The sequence below is a fragment of the Gossypium hirsutum genome, chromosome D06 (genome assembly GCF_007990345.1).
Source record: "Gossypium hirsutum isolate 1008001.06 chromosome D06, Gossypium_hirsutum_v2.1, whole genome shotgun sequence".
Taxonomy (NCBI): Eukaryota; Viridiplantae; Streptophyta; class Magnoliopsida; order Malvales; family Malvaceae; genus Gossypium; species Gossypium hirsutum.
Window position 1 is genome coordinate 66,389,352 of NC_053442.1, and position 21,270 is coordinate 66,410,621.

The following is a 21,270-nucleotide window of genomic DNA, read 5'->3' on the forward strand; positions in this document are numbered from 1 at the left end:
ATTATTACTAAAATATAATAATATTAACTAATTTAAATATTATTTAAATACATATTTGTTACTTGATAATAACATGTCTAAAATGAATATTTCATTTTTCAAATACATTTTTTGACAGAAATACTAAATACTCAAATTTTAAACTAACACTTTTCAAAAACAATTTTCAAAAACAATAAAGATATAAACCTGGATAACTACTTTCTAAGAAAGAATACAAGGTAGAACATGACATAGGTTTAGGAACATAAGGTGGTGGGATGACGTCACTTGCTTTTTTACCCTGCATATGAAATAGACAATAAAAAAAGACAAAAGACAAAAAGTGATGCAAACATTTCATCCAACTTGACTTCACTGTTTTTAGTGTTTAAATTCAATCCAATTGAACCCAACAACGACAATAAACGAGCCACGTCATTCATGACTCAATCTCACCATATGAACTAAAACCACCTTTCTTTAACCATTGGACTACAACTAAACAGCTTAGTTTAGTTTAACATTATGGGTAAATTGAGCTCAAAGTCACTAACCTATTAATAAATTTACATTTTAATTCTTTAATTTTAAAATATTATAAAATAATTATTGAACTATTCGAAAATTTTTATTCAAGCCATTAGGCTGTTAGATTTTTTATTTTTTGTTTAAGTTTGATCAGTGAAAGCTAAGCAATAATTCAATTACCAATACGATAAATCAATATCCATCAACGAGTAAAAAACGTATCCTAAATCCGAATTAATTTGACTATCAGTGTCAAAAATCGGTGAAGAAAGCTATTTGCATTTTAATTCGTATATTCATGATGTTCAAAGTAATTTCATGAAAAAAAAACTAAACTATACAACATTAATTTTAACAGCTCAATGACTTAAATAAAAAATTTTAAATAATTCAATGATATTTTATAATTTTTTGAAGTTAAGTGACCAAAACATAAATTTACTAATAATTTAATGACATCGAGTGTAATTTACCCTAATAATTAGTGATTTAAATGGCAATGTTTTTCTGTAAAAAATTGTGTTTTTTAATAATCAAAAGTAAGACTAAACACACGGTTACACACCTAAAAGTTTCGGACAAAACACTAGTGCACCCTTGTTTTTTCCTTTCGTTCTTGGGCTACAGGTTTCTGGTTGGTAGTAAAGATAGGTTCTATGGGCTTAAAAGCTGCCACTTTACGCCGACCAGCCACCACGTGCAGCCCGTTTTCAAGGTCAAAGTTGCTAAGTATTCGGCATTATCATCGATCTTCAGATATCGAGTCTCTAAACCGGATTCAGTCCTTCAAAAATATTCATCGAAAGAAAGAAGAAACACCTTTGTAACATGACAAATGCTATGGTGTCAGAAACCGGAGGCAACCTATGTGCATATTTAAGACCACGAAAGTTCACAAAATCAATCATTACTTGGGATGTAATCTAGCAGAGCCCGAATACTGCCAAGCTCAAGATTGACTAGAAGTTCGAAGTTTGATACTCAGCTCATGTTCAATCGAACATTTGTGTTTTAAGGTCGAGATATAATTGAACTACTCGAGTTCAAGCTTAATTAAGTTCGTTTACCAATTTTTAAACTCAAGCTTGAACTTGAGCTTAAGCTCAGCTCGATATTTAAACTTAAGGTTAATAATATATATTAAGGGCAATAGTGTAATTTAATAATATAAAAATATGAAAAGCTTGATAAGGCTTGTGAACCTTTCAAGCCAAGTATTACTAAGCTCGAATTCAACTCGATCAATAGCTCAAGCTCGACATTTACACCCCTAATCATTACAAAACAATCTCCTAAAACATCAACAACTTAAGCTTAACCAATGATGTTCATGCTAATAAATTAAAGACTAGTGATGGTACCTGTCTCTTACACGGCAGCTTCCTGGACCTATCTTTCGAGGACGACCCATAGTCCTAAAACTCAACTACAACATCAAAATGAATAGCAGGGAGGAATATTGTTATCTAAAAACGAAAAAGAACAAGCATTGTCGGGACACTAAACTATATGCCCCCAAAAGTGTAACGAAATTTTAAACCAAGAAGAAACTACAACACCGATAATGACATAGCCCAAAGAGTTAACCAGAATACTTCTTAAGTGATAACAATAAGCTAGGAACCTGAAATTCAAGAAATTCAAGATGGTGAACATCCTTGAGATTCTAATACCGCAAAGAGTCGTAAGTTGAAAAGCCCCAAATCTTTTAATCTACGCCCTCGAAAAGAAACTAATATTCACATAACTGTAAGTTATATATGCTAACACGAACCAAGAAATGAGGAAAGACGGAAGGTAAAAGTACCATGGAGGCCGCTGTACTAGGAGTCGGATTGTATTTTACTCCCTTTACTAAAGATATGGACAAATTATACTATTAAAAACTAACCTAGATTACGGACAAAAATGGAACCATCAAGTCAATAAAAAGCAACCAAAATATTTTGAAATTTGATATAACTCGCTAACATGAAGCACACAATGAGGAAAGATTGAACCATAAAACCAAAAAAAGCAACCAAAGCGTTTTGAAGATCAATATAACTCACTAACACGAACCGAGCAATGAAAACTCGAATATAGGAAGATGGAACCGTAATTCCAATAAAAAAACAACAGAAACATTTTGAAATCGATATAACTTGCTACCACGAACCAAGCAATGAAAACTTGTATGGAGGAAGATGGAACCATAAAGCCAATAAAAAGCAACCTGAACATTTTGAAAATCGACATAACTTGCTAACACGAACCAAGCAATGAAAACTCGAAAGTAGGCCATTTTAATGCTGCAAACAATCAATTGCATCAAAAGGTTGGTGCCTTCTAACAGTTATTCAAAGACAACCTCATTTCAGTGGGATCTTAGACCCATATAAGTCATATTTTAAGCAGCAATACAAATGCCTTGAAATGAACAACAGGAAATCAAAGACAGCAATGAAGATTATTCAAATTGTCCTAAAAACATAAAAGTGAATAGACGAGAATAGAAAAAGAGAGAAATGGCTAGTTTTTGAGTCCACGTTTTTGGTATCGAGCGACCTCGCCATCATTAGGGAAAAATCCCATGAGTCGACCCGCTGAGTTCTGGTACGCGTACATAAATCCACCCATTAACCCAATCAACCCTCCTGTCACCATTGAAGGCCCTTTTAATCCTGGTTTTATCCCTGCATCAACCAAGAAAAAGAAAAAAAGGTTCAAACTTTGAGCCAAAAACCCTTTTTTCCCCCAATTAAACAAATTCAAATGCTAATAGATCAAAAAAGAAAAGACCCACATGCATTTCAATGTTATAAAATTAGAAAAAAGGGTTACCGGAGAGGTAGCCGACGGTGACGGAAACGCCGGTAATGGTAGTGAAACGGAGGTAATCGAGGGTGTTGAAATTGCCAACGACTTTGGTGAAAGGAGGGTTTCGATCTATAACTGGGTACTCTGGTTTGGCCGAAGCTGTTATGTCTGTGTTCATCTTTGATGTTCGGTTTTTTTCTTTGTTTTCCCTATTGCAGGCGCTGTTTGGTGTTGGCTTCGATGACTAGTACACTCGATTGGGAAAAATAAATAGAAGAACAGAACAGAACGCCTCTGGTCGGAATTTGTTTTTTATTCTTCAGATTTGGGCCAATCCAAAAACCATGTTATAAAATGGATTTATTTTCTGTTTAGTGGTGATTGGTTTTGGGCTTTCATATTTTGTGCATGTAAAGAGCAAAGCCTTTTTATGTGGACTGAAAAACTAAAGTAATTTTATATTTTAGTCATTAAATTTTAAAAAGTTACAAAATAGTCATTATACCGTTCAAAAATTTCATTTAAGTCGGTGAATTGTAAAAATTATTCTTGTGTAGCTTTTTCTGTTCAGACTACCTTCACAAATCGAAAACTCTTCTTTTTATTCTCTTCTACGGCTTAGCCTTAATTATACAGTTTTCTTCTCTGATCTTCGATATTGATGGTTAAATCAACTTGGATCTAAAGTATATTCTTCTATTCGTCGATGGGTACTAATCTATCGTATTGACCGTCGATTCATCGATGATCACTTTGCTGGTATCTATGGACAAGCAGGAATAGTCGAGTGTTTAATGGCCGAAGCTTTGATTAGGAGAGTATTCTTGATAGAGCATGCGATTAGCAGCGAGTGTTATTTAAGGCTCAGGTGGAGATGTGGTCGGTCGTCAAGCAAGTTGTTGGCAGGCAACCTACGTTGATTTTATGGGAATGACTGCCCTTAGGCTGGCTAAAGATAAACACTGATGGCGCGAGAAATGCTTCCTCGAGGGTCACTATTGCGGGTAGTGTGTTTTGCAACCGGGAAGGGAGGTGGGTACAAGGTTTTGCTCACAATGGGGACTACTGCTGTCGGGAGTATATGATGGTCTAATGTTAGCATGGTCTAATTTTTTTTCTTTCAAAATATAATTTTTGAATAAATATTATTATTTTGAGCTGGAGGTAGATAAATTCTAGTTATTTATATAATTATTATATATTTAAATAAAATAAAACAGCATATTTATTTGTATTCAAATTTAATTAAATTTGAGCTTGAAAATTCTATTAATGGTTTTTAAAACGAGTAATTTTGAGCTTAATTTTTTATTTAAACTCAAATAAAATTTTAAATACAAATTGTAAGTAATATTTAAAGAAAAATTATTTATTTGATATTTTTAGTAGTTTTCTTAATTCGTTATTTTTAGTAAATTTTTAATATTGTCTCATTTTTCTTAAAATTATTCAAACAATATTTCTATATATGTTACTCAAATACCTAACTTTTTTGGTAAATGTACTTGAGAGGTCCTTCTATTATAGGTATCAAATCAAATTAGTCCATATATTATTAAAAAAATTAAATAAAATAAAATTAGAATGGAATTAACATTTAATCTTTTAAAAATATTATTTACTATCTAACAATGTTAATATTTTTAAGTTTTTATGGTTCTATAAATGAAAATTTTTGTTTGGAATTGAATCGCAATTAAAAAAAAAAGAATTTTCAATATATTTTTCTATATAATAAATGTTAACTTCACTACAAATTGGACTTATTTGATTTTTTTAATACTAGAAGAATTAAATTGATCCATTTAATAATATAAAGACTAATTTGATCCATTTCTTATAATACAGGGACCACCCAGGAAATTTAACCTAAATGTTTTTTTCTTAGTTCATAATCAAATAATAAAAAAGAGGTCCCTAATACACACGCGCCTTTGCTTACTGCTTCCCTCCGGTGATAGTTACCGCCTTTGACCTAGGAAACTATTTCAAGCTCCTTCAACCTTTCTCTCCTCTGAAAAGAAGCTTATTATCGAATCAAAGTAAATTTGTAGCTTTAATTATCGATTTTCGAATTGAATTTTAGGCGTTGTATAATAGGAGCTGAGAATTTAAAACGATGTCGGAGAAGTTCTCGCCGACTCTCAGAATCGGAGATCTCAGTGATTTCATAGCACCGTCTCAAGCCTGCGTCGTTTCTCTCAAAGGACTCAAAGCAACCCCTAAGAAACCTGAACCTCAGGTACTTACACCTTTACTTTCCTCAATTATGAATCCATTTTTTAAGGATTTTTTTGTGATTTTTGCCAATTTTGATTCGGAATTGCATGCAATAGTTATTATTATTATTATTTTGTAATTTGGTCCTGTTTTAGCTTGGTTATGTTTTATAATCGCATAGGCTTAATTCTACTAATTTATCAAATTATATAGCAGTAGAAGGGAATGAATTTTCTTTATTTTTGGTTAAAATTTTCTTATTTGAAATGCTTTGCTGAAGGTTTTAGCTGGTAAGAGTCAGCAAACTGAACCAGTAAAAATTTCACTCAAGGATTGCTTGGCATGTAGGTAATATGTTTCTCTATCTTCGACCTATCCTTCTTGTCTTTAAAATTGCTTATCTTGTTCATTTGAGGAAATTTTCTTGTTTATTAAGGGTATAATTTTAAGGTAATTATCAGAATAGTTGAATGTTGAATGACTAGTTTATGACTTTCAATTGTTCTTCGCGATGTTGTAGTGGGTGCATAACCTCAGCGGAGACTGTGATGCTTGAGAAGCAAAGCTTAGATGAATTCCTTTCAAATATTAATAAAGGGAAAGCTGTAATTGTATCCCTGTCTCCGCAGTCAAGGGCCTCCCTTGCTGCTCACTTTGGCATTCCTCCACTAATGGTATGATGTAACTTTAGAAACCTAACCTAGAACACTTTGATCGTGGCATTCTACCCCCTATCTGTAATTCCTTCCGACTAAATATGTGATTCCCAACACATGATATTGCATTATTCTGTTTGAAGTACTTCAAATGTTGCCTAAATGTTATTTAAGTTGAATGTTTCTAATTATGGAAGTTCTTTTTCTCATATTTCAGGTTTTCAAGAAACTCACAACTTTTTTAAAGTCTTTGGGAGTAAAGGCTGTTTTAGATACTTGCTGTATTAGAGACTTAACGTTGATTGAAACTTGTCTTGAATTCATTGCTCGATATAAACAAGGCCAAGCAACTGACGACGAGAAAAGCAAATCCTCACTCCCAATGCTGTCCTCGTCATGTCCAGGTATACATCTTTTCTAGCAATAATTTAATTGTATTGCCTCTTCCTAAAACCCCAAAATGCATATGCACAGATGGTTTGGACTTGTGTATTATATATTGAGAAGACTATGCCAGGGATGTCATAGTAATTTATAGAATTCCAGTGACCAAAAGTGGTTTTCCTGTGTGTCTTTCTCTAATTCCAGGGTGGATATGCTATGCGGAAAAACAACTAGGATCCTATATTTTACCATACATATCCTCAGTCAAGAGTCCTCAGCAATCAATGGGAGCTGCTATTAAGCATCATATATGTCAAACAATGGGTTTCAGGTAGTCTTGTCTGTTCAACTTTTATTGTCTGTTCAACTTTTATTCATCAGACTTGTGATTTCTTTTGGTCATGATCATGCTATGAACAACACTTCTGCTAGCAGAGACAACTTAAAACTAGTTATGTACTCTAATAATGATATTTGGCTTTTAAGTTTCAGATGAATTGCGCGAGTAGCAATTCTCTTATAATTTAATTTAGAAAACTAAAATCTTGCTAAATTCCGTAATTTCCAATGAATTACAGCATATACTGTTTACAACGACAAAGCCTTCCACACTTCTAATGCTAGTGGAGAAACTTGAAAGTAAATGAAGATTGAAGGTCATAACTGTGACAAAATCATATTCATTTGGCATTCTAAGTACCTCCATATTAATTAGTATAATTAAAGGATTGTTCTAATTGCTTTCTTTTTAACAATGCGGGTCGTAGAACATCTCTCCAGTCCCTTTTGTCTTTTTTATTTACTATTCAAGTGCTACAAAAAGTTAGCTTTTCATCTATGGACTGACATTTCAAGAAGGCCAATCTTCAGTTGGTATCTGATAAAAATTTCTAGTCTTATATCTTGATACTATCCAAATATTAGAGGAAATGGAGAATGCTGAAAGCTTTATATTATTCTTAATGCTTGAATTACCAGATAATTCATTTTACTTGATAGGCCGGAGGAGATTTACCATGTAACTGTGATGCCATGTTATGATAAGAAGCTTGAGGCTGCCAGGGAGGACTTTGTTTTTCAAGCAGAATCTAATGATGAAAGCCATGCAGATCAAGGTGTTTGTATTCCAGAGGTTGACTCTGTCTTGACCTCTGGAGAAGTATTAGATTTGATACAGGTGAAGTCAAGGTTGCACATGATCTTAATTTGACATTTTAATGTAACAATTTTATGTTGATTACCTTATGGCTTTATGTAATCATTTTTAATTTATTTGGTCAATTTATGCAGTTGAAAGAAGTTGATTTTGATGCCTTGGAAGAGTCACCTATAGATAGAACGTAAGTACCACAATTATCGTCCCTAAAGAGATCCTCTATTGCCACCTTGTTGTTACATACAAACAAAAATTATTATCGTTCCACAGGTTGGCAAATCTTGATGAGCAAGGACATCTTTATGGTGTCTCAGGAGGCTCTGGAGGTTATGCAGAAACTGTCTTCCGGTATGCTGCAAAAGTTCTCTTTGGAAGAGAAATTGATGGCCCTTTGGACTTCAGAATTATAAGAAATTCTGATTTCCGAGAATTGAGTCTAGAAGTAAGTTTGCTTTTTAATTTGATAGCATTTTTTTTAGCATGGTTTTGTTATCTAAACTCAAATGGCTCAAATGGTCATGGTACCAACTTCAACTCTACATTTATTTCTTTTTTCTCCTTTATTATCCTGACAGTCAAATATGTAGGTGGAGGGGAAAACCGTGCTGAAATTCGCCCTATGTTATGGCTTCCAAAACCTGCAAAACATTGTCAGGAAAGTTAAAACAAGGAAATGTGATTATCAGTTTGTGGAAGTCATGGCATGCCCTTCAGGTTTCTGTTTCCTTATATCGTTTTATCTTTTTGGATGTCGAATTGGGTTTTTGAAACATTCACTTGTAGCTCCTTATAAGATGGTGAAAATTCCGGTTTAGCATAACAGTTTGGTATGTTAATACATGCAGGTTGCTTAAATGGGGGAGGGCAAATCAAGCCAAAGCCAGGACAATCTCCAAAGGAGTTAATTAAATCATTAGAAGCCATTTACATGGAAAACGTGAGTGTCTATTTTTGGTTATCAATTTATTCACTTGTTTTGGAAAACCAAAAATAATAATTCATCAAGCTAAAATACTTCGTTATGGACAACAATTATGTACGTTTGGTTGGAGTTTTATTTTTTCAACATGTTTTAGTCATTGGTTAGCTATATACTAATCACAAATGGTAATTTTTAGCCACATACATGACTTGTTTGTGGCAAAGAGAAGGAAAAATTTTCACTTACTTCGAAGAGGTCTTATTTTTTACAAGACTTTTTACTCATCTTTCTAATTGCATGTTTATATGTGTACTAATTATTGTCTAAACTAATTTAAAACATGTGTTAAATAAGTTTTTTCCTCGTGTTATTACACTAGTAACCCAATGTAGCATTAAAGCATAATCATACCTGCAACGCTGTACTGCTAGAAGTGAGCATTTACATGCCATAAACGATCAAGCTCTCTTTCGAATATGCATTTATTCCTTTTTGTTCTTTCTTTTTAATTGATTCTTCATTATGCCATAGGTTCTGGAAGCTGATCCATTTAAGAACCCTCTGGTAAATCGGTTGTATGATGAGTGGCTTGGGCACCCAGGTTCTGAAAAAGCGAAAAGGCACATGCACACAGGATACCACCCTGTTGTAAAAAGTGTCACTGCTCAGTTGCACAATTGGTAAAAACACTTTTCTAACATATCTGGTCCTGTTTAACATGGTAACTTTTCCTCTGTTGTCTCTCCTTGAGTGCATGTTCATTGTTTTTCGGCCGTGGCATGTCTTCATTGGTCGTTTATTCCTTTCGTAATTGCATTTGCGAGGAGACCAATTTTGATAAGCAGATAATTTGTTTTGAAGAAATTTATTTATTATCACAATCTTTTTTTTTTTTTGGCTACATCTTTATCGGATACGGGTATGTGTTCGATATTTCGTATACTCGTTTGTTTTAACCTTTTAATGTATTTGAAGAATCATACTCAATACGTATGTCCGAATGTATGTCATGTACAACTGTCGGACACATACTTTATAGAAAAAAAAAGGTGTATGGGTAACATAGCTTGTCATGTATATGCTGTATTAGATATTAGGCAAAAGAAGGAATTGATTCGTGTTCTTAATGGTATCTAGAAACATTTTATAGCATATATGCGAGTGTGTTTGTTGTTGAGGTTTTGTTTTGGTTAATGTACCTATCATGTCTCTTTATTATAGGGATTGATCAATTTAATCCTTATATTATTAAAAAAGATAAAATTTGGACAGTTAATTTCACTATTTAAAAATTGAGATTAAAATTATTTTTGCTGTTCAACCTTTTTCAATATTTTTACTATTTAAATAGTAAATGTTGAAACTTAGTTTTTTTTTTAGGTAAATTACTCAATAGTTATCCAAGTTTTTGTGCATTACCCATTTCAAATTTTTGTTATTTATTATTTTAATCACTGCTGTTATATAAATTCGAATTTTGTCACTCCAAACAGATTGAACAGAATAATATTTAATATTTTTTTTTGATATAATGTTTAGAATTATTCATAGCTACTCCTCAATTTTTAAATAAGAAGATAATGCGTTTCAACGCACTTGAAGTTATGCCCTCCTGCACAGGTAACAATATCAAGCTAATCAAGCTAAAAACTCAATTCTCATATTTAATATCTTTTAATCCTACATAATTTTTATATAAAGTAAAATAATTTACACGAAATTTTTATTTGACCGATAATTTTTTAGCTGCAAACGACGATTCATCTGAAAGGGTTAGGGCTAAGCTTCACTCGTTTTTTTAATATAAAGTCTTATTTGAATATACTCATTCTTAGCACTCGAGAACGATGCTTAAAACAGATTACATTATATTTTTTTTTAAAAATAAAAACAAATTGTTCAAAATGGCAGAGACAGTTGGCCCAACTCATGCAAGACTCCAGTAATTTGGCAGCACTTCATTAACTTACGTCAGGATATATAGGAATATAGTGTACCATGCTACAAAATTTTCCCACCATTAAATTAGAGGATGCTAATAAGATGAAAAAGAGGAGTTTGAGAAAATATTTTGTTTCTAGACATTATATATTGATGCAATGAACTGACCTAGGGCAAAGACTTCTTCATGAACACACACAACCTATGCAACTACCAAGTCGGGTGAACGTCTCGACTCCAACCATGACTCCGCAGCAACTTTTGTCGTCAAAAACCAGCCAGCTTTATCTGAGGCTTCATGGAATGGAGCATCTAGTTCCTTCAAATGCGACTCAATGACAGTTGCCAATCCTTTCTCCGAGTATTTGTGTTTCCCATGTCCGGTATTGATTCCGAGCAATGGGGGAAGCTCCTCCCCAGACTCCTGTACCTTTGTCAAATCATTGATCCAAACATGTAGTGCAGTTAAAGCTGCCCCGAGAGATAGACTCTTGAGATTCAAGGACCATTGTGTTGGAGACCTTGATTGTATACCAGCATAAATCTCTAGGGAAAGTCCCAGCTCTAAAATATCACAAGCTCTTTCCAACAAATCTAAGTTAACACAGAGATCAATCAAACAGTTACAGTAAGGCTTCTTTACATCGGAACTGATATGATTAAAAAGTTCCGATGCTTCGTTCTTGAAATTCCCTTCACCGTTTTGCTCCCCTATCAAAAGTTTCACCACACGACCTAGTTCTGGTTTAGCCTTCTCGATGCAATCCATTACCTTACCAAGTTCTTCTCTAGGTGTATGTGTCATCACATTCAGAAGACAACCGCAAAACCTATCATCCGGAGTAATTCCCAATTCATAAACTCGGTTAAACATCCTCACAACATCGTCGGTACGCTGAGCTTTCCCGTAGCATTGGATAAGGGATGTCAGAACAAAAATGTTGGGCTCAAAGCCAGCTTCAAGCATCATGTTCAAAATCCCCTCAGCCTCCGAAACTTTCCCGCTACAAGAATATATGGTGATCAAAGATGAAAACGTCCAACTGTCAGGTTTGCAAGCCCCGGAATTTTTCATGTCTTCAAAAATTTCAGCAGCTTCATCTGCAAAACCAACATCAGCACACATTGCTAAAAGGGTATTGTAAAGAACAACAGTCAACTCCAATCCCTTATCTTTCATCTCTTTATACACATTTAGAGCATCTTCACCATACCGAGCTCTTCCATAAGCTCGTAAAAGTGCAGCGTACGTTGCCCAATTTGGTGAAAATCCATTAGAAAGCATCTCTTTGTAAATACTCTTGGCTTGCCAAGGCCTCTTGGCTCTCCCCATGGCATCCAACAAAGTATTATATATAACTACATTAGGTTTAACACCTAAGGCCTTCATTTCCTCATAAACATTTAAACATCCATCATAATTTCCAGATACACCATAGATTTTAATCAAAGTTGAAAATGTAACGGGATCGATACGCCACTTTTCTGTTCTAGCACGGTCATACAAGGTGAAGGCCATATCAACATTTCCAGCACGGCCATAAGCATCGATCATGGCAGAGTAAGTAACATCATCAGGGTCACACTCATAAGCAGGCATTTTCTCAAACCACTCAACAGCCTTACTTGGCAAACCACAGACCCTAGAACAACTAATCAAAGTCGAAAAAGTAACATTATCAGGCTTAACCCCTCTTTGAAGCATTTCATCGAACAGTTTCTCAGCACCATCCAAATCCTTAGACTTCCTCAAAACCTTAAGAGTAACATTATAAAGAATGACCTCTCGACTGGTTTTCGTTAATATCTTTCGAAAATGATCAAGAACAAGCAACGCAGTATTAGGGTTCGACATGTTATTGAGAACAACAACAGCATCTTGTTCCGATACATCGTCACCTAAACTACTCAGAACAGCTAAAACATCTTTTTCATTTGGATTACAAGAATCCAAAGACTCAGCTACTTTGAGCAGAGAAGAATACCTTGAATCATAAGTCAATTGCCTAAGACGTGAAGCTCTGGGGCTTCGAGGATTGACCCACACATAGCTTTTCGAAGCGGTTTTGCCATCTGGGTATTCTGAATTGGTGAGTTTTGGAGGGATTTGAGTCTCTTGCGACATTAGGTCTTCCAAAGAAACATGGCTGCTGCTTGCTTTGATAGAGGTTTTAGATAAGGAAACCAGGTTTAGAGAAATGGGTGGGTTGGTTCTTAAGGATTTTGGTTTTGGTGAAACAGAGAGAGAGTGACGGTCACGTAAAAGAGAAGAAGGTGAGGAACATAGATGATGATACGCCATTGATGTATCTGTTTGTTTAAGCTTTAAAGCTTAAACTTTAGAGAGAAGAAGAGGGAGTGTGTTTTCTGTCTAGGGAAATGACCTTATCTACAAAAAACAAACTTAGAAAGATAACACAAAGGTTAGATTTTTTTAATTTTACCATCTTACCCTTGTATGTTCTTCCATATTACGATTTTGCTTTCTCTATGTATCAAAATATCTAGTTTTAATAGTTGTTTTGGCCACTGTATTATAACCAAATTTTCTTTTTATTATTTCTTGGGTCACTAGGCCCGTTCTTGATATTTTTAAGGTCTTAGGCGAAATAATAAATTATAAAATATAAAAAATAAAACATTTATGGTGAAAAATTAAAAATCCTAAACATTTAATTAATTTATTTTAGCCTGAAATTTTCTTTCCCACAAGAAATAAAATTTAGACTTCTTTCAGCCTTGAGCCTATGGGTCACTTTGCTTTCTCTATTTTCATTAGGTCCTTTTTAACCTTTTACTATCGCCCACTTTTTTCGCATTTGATTAGCTTAAACGATTATGTGAGATTTTTTTTATTGGAAATAGTTAAATAGCTAATGTGATAGACGAATAAAAGCAAAGGGGCAAAGTAACTGAACAAAATAGTAAGCGGGACGAAGTGAGAATTTCATTATAGTGTAAGGAACAAAATGGTAAAAAAAAAATTAGTAAAAGGGCCAAGGTGAGAATTTCATTATAGTACAAAGGACAAAATGATAAAAAAAAATAGTAAAAGGACCAAAGTGAGAATTTCACTATAGGGCCAAAATAAGTATTAATTCGAATATTTATTTTCTTTTACGACAGGTACAACCATTTTTTTTGTTTTGTTTTAAACTTCACGAATAGGTCAGAGATTGATAAGTGTCCTATAGGATACAGTAAAATATTAATTTAAAAAAAATGACAATTTTTAAAGTTAAAATAAAAGAAAGTATATTTTCGGTGTACCAAATATTAACCTTACATTTTTTAGTAACTAAAAAGTAAACCAAATCAAAACAAGTTATAAACGAATGAATAATCAAAACATAACTAAACAAAATTCACACATAACAACTATGCACGGTAAGACTAGAGACCCATAAATAACACTTACACATGGTGGCACATTGAGCCTCAACCTTTGTCAATAATATAGGGTGCTTATGGTGGCTAGTTTAGCCGGATTATGTGCCCCAAATTTTAGTTAAGTTTGTCCATATTTGTAGATGTTTATTTCAAGTTTGTTTAGGTTCATATTGTATTTTTTATATTTTTAAAAATTATAATTATTTTAGTTTTAGATTTAGATTTATATATATTTTATTAAATTTATGCATATATGAGTTAACATATTTTTAAATATTTACTATTTACTATTTTTATGATATAAATTACATAAATAAAATAAAATAACCAACATATAAGCCTCTTAAAGGTATCCAAGATAAAGGTGGTGAATGGTGATACAAGTGGTGGTAAAGGTGTCAGAGCAGGTGCCGGTGGTGGTGGTGGAGGTGCTTGATCTCAACTTCTAATCCTTTTCACTTCTCTAACTCAATGATAATACCATACAAATAAGATTTAGAAGGTCTAATTATAATTTTAATCCCTTTTTATGCTAATTAATTAGTGATTTAAACTTTCTAAATTGGTATAATTGATCTCTTTGCTACTATAATTTATCAATAGATTCAAAATAGTTTTTTATGTGCTGATTGAGTTTTATTTCGATTGGTAAAATTATCATAAAAGTCCTTAAACTAAGAGTCAAATTGTATTGTATTCCCTTTACTCATAAAAAGACAAATTAGTCCCTATTCGTTAGATCGAAGAGTATATATGAGTTATTCTGTTAAAAACTTCATCCATTTCTGTTGTTAGAAACTGGCATTGTTGACGAAATAACCAAACAGTGTCACGTGTATCTCATGCTAATGTACGTGGATCAATTTTTAATAGTAGGAATAGATGAAATTTTTAATCAAATAACTAGTTTACTCTTTGATTTAACGTGCATGGACTAATTTTCTCGTTTTTTTTTATATTAAAGAGGGCAAAATGTAATCCAACTTTCAATACAGGAGCCTGCATGATACTTTCACCCCATAACATTACGTGACATAATAAAACTTACACACATAATAAAACTCGAAAGTGAATATTTTAATGACTAAGATCTTCCATCTTAACCAATAATCATTAACAAATATATATATAGATGGATCCAGACATAAAAGAAAAAAAAACTTTATCAAAATTACCAAGTCGCAGTGGCGAAGCTTAGGGGGCTAGCAAGGCCCCGACCTCCCTAAAATGGAGAATTTTCTACTTAAGCCCTTTATGATTTATAAAAATTTAAATTAGTAATGGTAAAATTACACTTTGGCCCCCAAAAATAATAAAATTTTGATTTAATCCTTTAAAAATTATAAAGATATAGACTATTAAAAATGTGAAATTACATTTTTACTATCGTAAAAATATACAATTTAATTCCAACCCCTTTAATTTTTTTTTTTTGCAAATTTTAACTTAATCGATTTATTAGATTTTCATTTTGATGTATTTATTTTTGTTTTCAACAATGAATGGAGGAAAAATTTATTAATCTATCAACCACAAAAAAAAGGACAACATATAAATAAAGTAAATCATACTACTTTTATCAATTAATCAAGTTTTCCATTAAAGGTAACATATCCACGTCGCATTCCATTTATTACACAATAATTCATGTCTCTAATTGAATTTTGGGTAAATTGTACTCAATGTCATTAAACTATTAATAAATTTATATCGTGGCCATTCAATTTCAAAAGATTACAAAATAGTCACTAAATTATTCGGAAATTTTTATTTAAGTTACTAAGGTGTTAAAATCCTTATTATATGGCTTCTTTGTTCACACGTCTACACCAATCGAAAGCTCACATTTCCTTTATATTCTACAGTTTAGTTTTTTTTTCATGAAATAACTTTGAATGTCGTAAACCTGCGAACTCAAATCCAAACAATTTTTTTCTTCAATCCATGACATTGACCGTCGAATCAACTTGGATCTAAGGTGTCTTCTTCTACTCATTGATGAGTAGTAATCCACTATACCAATCGTCGAATCGTCACTTGGAGTTAGCTAGTCAGGCTTTAAAAAAAAAACTTAATAGACTGGTGACTTAAATAAAAAACTTTTGAATAGTTCAATGACTTAAATAAAACATTTCAGATAGTTCAAAGACCATTTTGTAACTTTTTAAAATTAGGTAACTAAAACATAAAATTTACCCTAAAATATATTACGTAATATTCACGATGCTTAGCTATTTACGTACGTACCTCATCATTCAAAGAGATGGGCAAATTGATTGAGATGTTGAGTCAGCCAAAGGACACAATGTCTACCCATCCATTAAATAATTCCACGTCAGATTTGCACAATTTCCACCTTCTTTAAACCCCCCTCCTCTTCTCCACATAAATTCAAATAATAAAAAAAAGAAGCAAACTATATAAAAAAAGGGTAAATTGCATCTAAAGTCATTAAATTATTAATAAGTTTACGTTTTGGTTACCCAACTTTAAAGTTACAAAATGATTATTCAACTATTTGGAAATTTTCATTCAAAGTCGCTGAACTACTCAAAAGTTTTTATTTAAGTCACTGGGCTGTTAATGTTTTTTTTTTCAAGTCTAACTAGCGATCTCCAAGTGACGATTCGATAATTAGTACGTTGAATTAATATCCATCAACAAGTAGAAGAACATACCTTAGATCCAAGTTGATATGACAGTCAGTGTTAGAGATTGGAAAAAAAGATGTTTAGATTTTGGTTCACAGATTCTTGATGTTCAAAACTGTTTCATTAAAAAAAAACCTGACTTGTAAAAGAGAAAGGAAAGGAAGGCTTTCGATTGGTGTAGATGGTGTAAACGGAGAAGGCCATACACAAGGGTGGCGTCCTGCCAAAGGACCCTAGCAAGGTCCCTAACACCTCTAAAATGTAAAATTTTACTTTTGACCCTTTAAAATTTACGAGATTTTAATTTAGTGAACGATAGTAGTATACTTTGGCTCCATAATGAAAAAATTTTGATTTAGTCATTTAAAAAATATAAAGATACAAACTATTAAAATTGTGAAATCTTAAAAACATACAACTTAATTTCAGCCCTTAGAAAAAAAATTTTGGCTTCGTCCCTGGCCATACAATAGCGATATTAACAACTCAGTGACTTAAATAAAAAATTTCAAATAGTTCGATGGTCATTTTATAACTTTTTAAAGTTTAATGACCAAAAAGTAAATGTACTAATAATTTACTGAGCTTGGGTGCAATTTACCCAAAAAGAAAGTTAATTATTTGTTGCATATATATTGAGCCGTGCTCCTAAAGGTCCTCGTAAGTAATTCTCAGAAGCGTCGCGAGAATGGGAGAAGTAAGCCTTTCCTAATATTACTGTATCTTAAAATTTATTTTGTGTTCATCGGAGTATTGAGCTTCATTATTATGTTTTGTATGCATGGCAATTTCAAAGGACAAAAAAGAAGAAGAGAAAAAGGAAGAAGAAAACCCAGAGATTATACTAAAAGTTGATATGCACTGTGAAGCTTGTGCTAGAAAAGTTGCAAGAACCCTCAAAGGATTTGAAGGTTATATTTTTATAGATTTTTCCTTTTATTATTATTATTTGGTCCCTAAAATATTTGACCGACAGGAGTGGAGGATGTTGCGACTGATAGCAAGGCAAATAAGGTGGTGGTGAAAGGAAAGACGGCCAACCCCGTCAAGGTTCACGAAAGGCTATTAAAGAAATACGGTAGAAAAGTGGAGTTAGTCTCGCCGTTGCCGGAACCACCGCCGCCGGAAGAGAACAAGGAAGAAAACAAAGAAGCTAAACCCAAAGAAGAAGAACAGAAACAAGAGGTAATAATTAAAAAAAAGGGGTCAAATTATGATGTTGGTCCTTTTATTATTACTCTCAAAATTTAGTTTTTAATCTCTTTTATTTTAATTTTGACATAATTTAATCCTCAGTGAATGTACATAAGAGGTTCCTCTACCTCATCAAATTAGTCCCTCTATTATTAAAAAGAATAAAGTAAATCCAATCCCTATGTACCTTTAATCCCCTAAATACTTTTATGTTGTCATTTAGATTAAAGGACTAGCTCTCAAAATGAATCATAATAGAAGGACCTTAGAATGAAACCATAACATGCTTTTGAGTTTGAAATTAGCTTGGCTACTACTATACCTGCTATGCTATGCCATCTAATCCCATACTGTGACAAAAAAAAAAAAACCAGTGTGTGGTGTGGTGCTGTTTTGGTGCTGACATTGAAAGTAACATAACAAGTTGGCCTTGATCACACCCCCATAGGGCTATAGCCCACTGGCTCGTATTACGAAGGAGAGAGGCTACTGTTTAAAAGGTGACCCCACGGTTCCATTTTCACTACAAGCCTTTGTACTATTAACTGTGACTGCATGTTGGGTGTCGCAGCCATGGGGTCAAGCCCTTCGAGCTCACGGGTTGACACTGAATTCAGATCCTACCTGCCTTTTCATCATTAACTTAATTATCGTTTATGATCGTTAATTATTGGGTCTAGGTTTTGTTTTTATTTGTACAAATAGTGGGGTTCTGGTATTTGTTTAAAGGCTTTTTTAAATTTTTACTTCTCGTAATAAGAGATCGGTAGGTGGAACTTTTTTTTATTAATTAATTTAATATTTAGAGATTATTTTACTTTTTTTTAGTAAAAAAAATAAAATACATCTAATTTTTAATACAATAATTTTTATGATAAAATGGAGAATATCATAATTATTTTAATTTTTTGTAAGTATTTATTTATTTAAATACATTGTGGCAGCCTCCTGCAGTGATAACGGTAGTATTGAAGGTCGGCATGCATTGTGAAGCATGCGCTCAAGCATTGCGTAAGCGAATAAGGAAGATCCAAGGTACTCCATTTTATTCATTATTTTTTTCCTATATCATTTACATTTCGGTATAAATATTAGATATAAGTAGATTGAATTTTAGCTCGATTGATATGGGTATTGTTGCTAGTGTAGGAGGACGTAGTTTCGAGTGTGTTAAAACGCATTATCCTCTTATTTATGAGTAGGGGAGGGGCTATGGGTAATTCTAAGTATTGTGTTAAAAAAATTTAGATATGATCAGAACTTATAATAATAAGTATTATAAATTTAGACCTAATAATAACATTTTAACATTTAGTCCCTGGACTTGGTAACTCCATTCCTACCATAGTCTTTGAACAGTTTTTGGTCACATTATTTTCGAATTTGATAACGGTTTTCGATTTGGTCTTTGGATTTGGATTTTGTTAAGATTTGTTATGTCATCACCTGAATTTTCTTAAAAATAATTTTTTAGATTACTTATTTTAAAATTTTTAGACGATAACGTGGTACAATCTTAAAGTGTCATGTCATCATATTTTAATGGAATCAAAATTTAGGGATCAAATTAAAAATTGTTACCAAAATTTGAGTTTTATGTAGACAAAAAAAATTATAAGGATTAAATTGAAAAATAATGTAATTAATGACAGGCGTAGAGACAGTGGAAACCGATGTGGGAAATGATAAAGTAACCGTAAAAGGCACCGTAGATCCTACAAAGCTGGTTGATTATGTTTACAAGAGAACCGGCAAGCAAGCGTCCATAGTGAAAGGCGAAGAAAAGAAGGAAGAACAACAACTACAAGAAGCAGAGAAAAAACCAGCAGAAGAGGCCAACAAAGAAACCAAACCAGAAGAAGAAGACGACAGAAAGAGTGATGATGTAATAAAGCGAAGTGAATACTTACAATCCAAGTATTTCTCGGAGCTGGAATATCCTCCTCAGTTTTTCAGTGATGACAACCCAAATGCTTGCTCTCTTATGTAATTTTTATTACCATGATTGATGATCCATGCAATTTTCCATGTACGTATGTATGTAATAAGGTGCTGACAATGCTTGGTTGTGACAATCTCGTATGCTACCATGTATGGAGAGACAGATTAGTTGGTCGTAATATTGATTATACTCAACTTTTTGGTTTAATTGTGATTTTGATCCCTCTACTAGAATTTAATCTTTACTGTCATTAGTTGTTTAAAGTACTTGAGAGGTCCGGAGTGGATCAATTTAGTCTCTATATTATTAAAAGAAATCAAATAAGTCCAAATTGTAACAGAGTTAGCATTTACTGTATCAAAGATGTCTTGAAAATTATTATTTTTCAACTGCAGTTCAAGTCTAAATGTTAATTCTATTCCAATTTGACATTATTTTATTCTTTTTAATAATACAATGACTAAATTAATCCAAATAAATAATAATGTTAACTATTTCGATATAAAAATAGGGGTAATCAAAATTACAATGAACTTTGGTCCTATGTATAATTTGATGCACGAACTTTGATTGTGGTTCATATGTACATACAATTTCTTTTTATTTTTTGGATTCAATTGTACACGTTTAAAGAAATAATTATATCAATTTATTTTCATATTAGATTCATATAATTGTTTATGCATATATAATATTAAACGTAAAACAGTGTTATGTCGACAATGGTGTTAGTGGTTTGAAAAAGTTGAATCAAATTAAAATTTATGTATAAAATTATACATTGAACCAAAATTCATGTACATTATTAAACATTGGACCGAAGTCCATGTATAGTTTTGATATTTTTGCATATAAAATATTATTGCATATTTTTTTTCTTAAAATCATCCATTCCAACTAATCACAATTAACCAAAATAGATAAGAGCGATATTTGGGATAAAGTCATTTAATCCCTGAAACTTAGTATCTTTTTTCAACTTAGTCCTCAAACTTTTTTTTATCCAGGTTTGTTGAAGTTTTTTTTTCCAATTTTGGTTGTGATTACATGGCACTCTGCCATCACCTAAATATCAAACTGGCACAAATCACATGGATCAGAGCTTAGAAGATTTGCAAAATTCCAACACTAATGATTTGGACAAAAAAAATTCAGACTAAATTGAGAAAAATTTAAATGTTTATTTATATTAACTAATAATATTATAAAGTACAGAGACCAAATATTTTAAATTAAAAGAGTAAGCTATAATAAAGTTTACTCAACTATGTTTTTTTTAGTCACCAAAGCATAAAAAATTATAAAATAATCATTCAACGATTCAATTTTATTTATTTTTTAATCACCTAAAGTTGGAAACACCTATAAATCTAAGATAAATGGGTGAGAAAAAAAAAGAATTGAATAATTAAGTAAACCTTTTGTAACTTTTCATAATTGGGTAAAAAAAAACCGTAGTTAGGTGACTAGTAATATAATTTGCCCAAATTAAAAAATAATGACTA

At 32.4% G+C, this 21,270-nt stretch overlaps 4 protein-coding genes across 4 annotated transcripts; 2 read left to right on the forward strand and 2 right to left on the reverse strand.

The window, feature by feature from the left end:
• Positions 1 to 2,815: 2,815 nt before the first annotated feature.
• On the reverse strand, positions 2,816 to 3,677 carry LOC107963722 (NADH-ubiquinone oxidoreductase 20.9 kDa subunit). The gene is made up of 2 exons (XM_016900171.2): positions 3,334 to 3,677; positions 2,816 to 3,185 (listed from the first exon to the last, which is right to left on the reverse strand). Exons 1-2 carry the CDS (start codon positions 3,485 to 3,487, stop codon positions 3,022 to 3,024), a joined length of 318 nt encoding a protein of 105 aa, XP_016755660.1. The 5' UTR covers positions 3,488 to 3,677; the 3' UTR covers positions 2,816 to 3,021.
• A 1,556-nt stretch (positions 3,678 to 5,233) lies between these two features.
• Positions 5,234 to 9,799, forward strand: LOC107963724 (protein NAR1). The gene is made up of 11 exons (XM_016900173.2): positions 5,234 to 5,551; positions 5,810 to 5,877; positions 6,050 to 6,203; positions 6,403 to 6,589; positions 6,774 to 6,900; positions 7,569 to 7,746; positions 7,860 to 7,909; positions 7,996 to 8,167; positions 8,313 to 8,439; positions 8,571 to 8,662; positions 9,179 to 9,799. Exons 1-11 carry the CDS (start codon positions 5,429 to 5,431, stop codon positions 9,329 to 9,331), a joined length of 1,431 nt encoding a protein of 476 aa, XP_016755662.2. The 5' UTR covers positions 5,234 to 5,428; the 3' UTR covers positions 9,332 to 9,799.
• A 786-nt stretch (positions 9,800 to 10,585) lies between these two features.
• Positions 10,586 to 13,043, reverse strand: LOC107963723 (pentatricopeptide repeat-containing protein At4g16390, chloroplastic). The gene has a single exon (XM_016900172.2). It carries the CDS (start codon positions 12,888 to 12,890, stop codon positions 10,791 to 10,793), a length of 2,100 nt encoding a protein of 699 aa, XP_016755661.2. The 5' UTR covers positions 12,891 to 13,043; the 3' UTR covers positions 10,586 to 10,790.
• A 4,102-nt stretch (positions 13,044 to 17,145) lies between these two features.
• LOC107963725 (heavy metal-associated isoprenylated plant protein 7) lies at positions 17,146 to 19,972 on the forward strand. The gene is made up of 5 exons (XM_016900174.2): positions 17,146 to 17,326; positions 17,426 to 17,540; positions 17,606 to 17,814; positions 18,768 to 18,858; positions 19,476 to 19,972. The coding sequence occupies exons 1-5, from the start codon at positions 17,318 to 17,320 to the stop codon at positions 19,811 to 19,813; spliced, it is 762 nt and encodes a 253-aa protein (XP_016755663.1). The 5' UTR covers positions 17,146 to 17,317; the 3' UTR covers positions 19,814 to 19,972.
• The last annotated feature ends 1,298 nt before the right edge of the window (positions 19,973 to 21,270 follow it).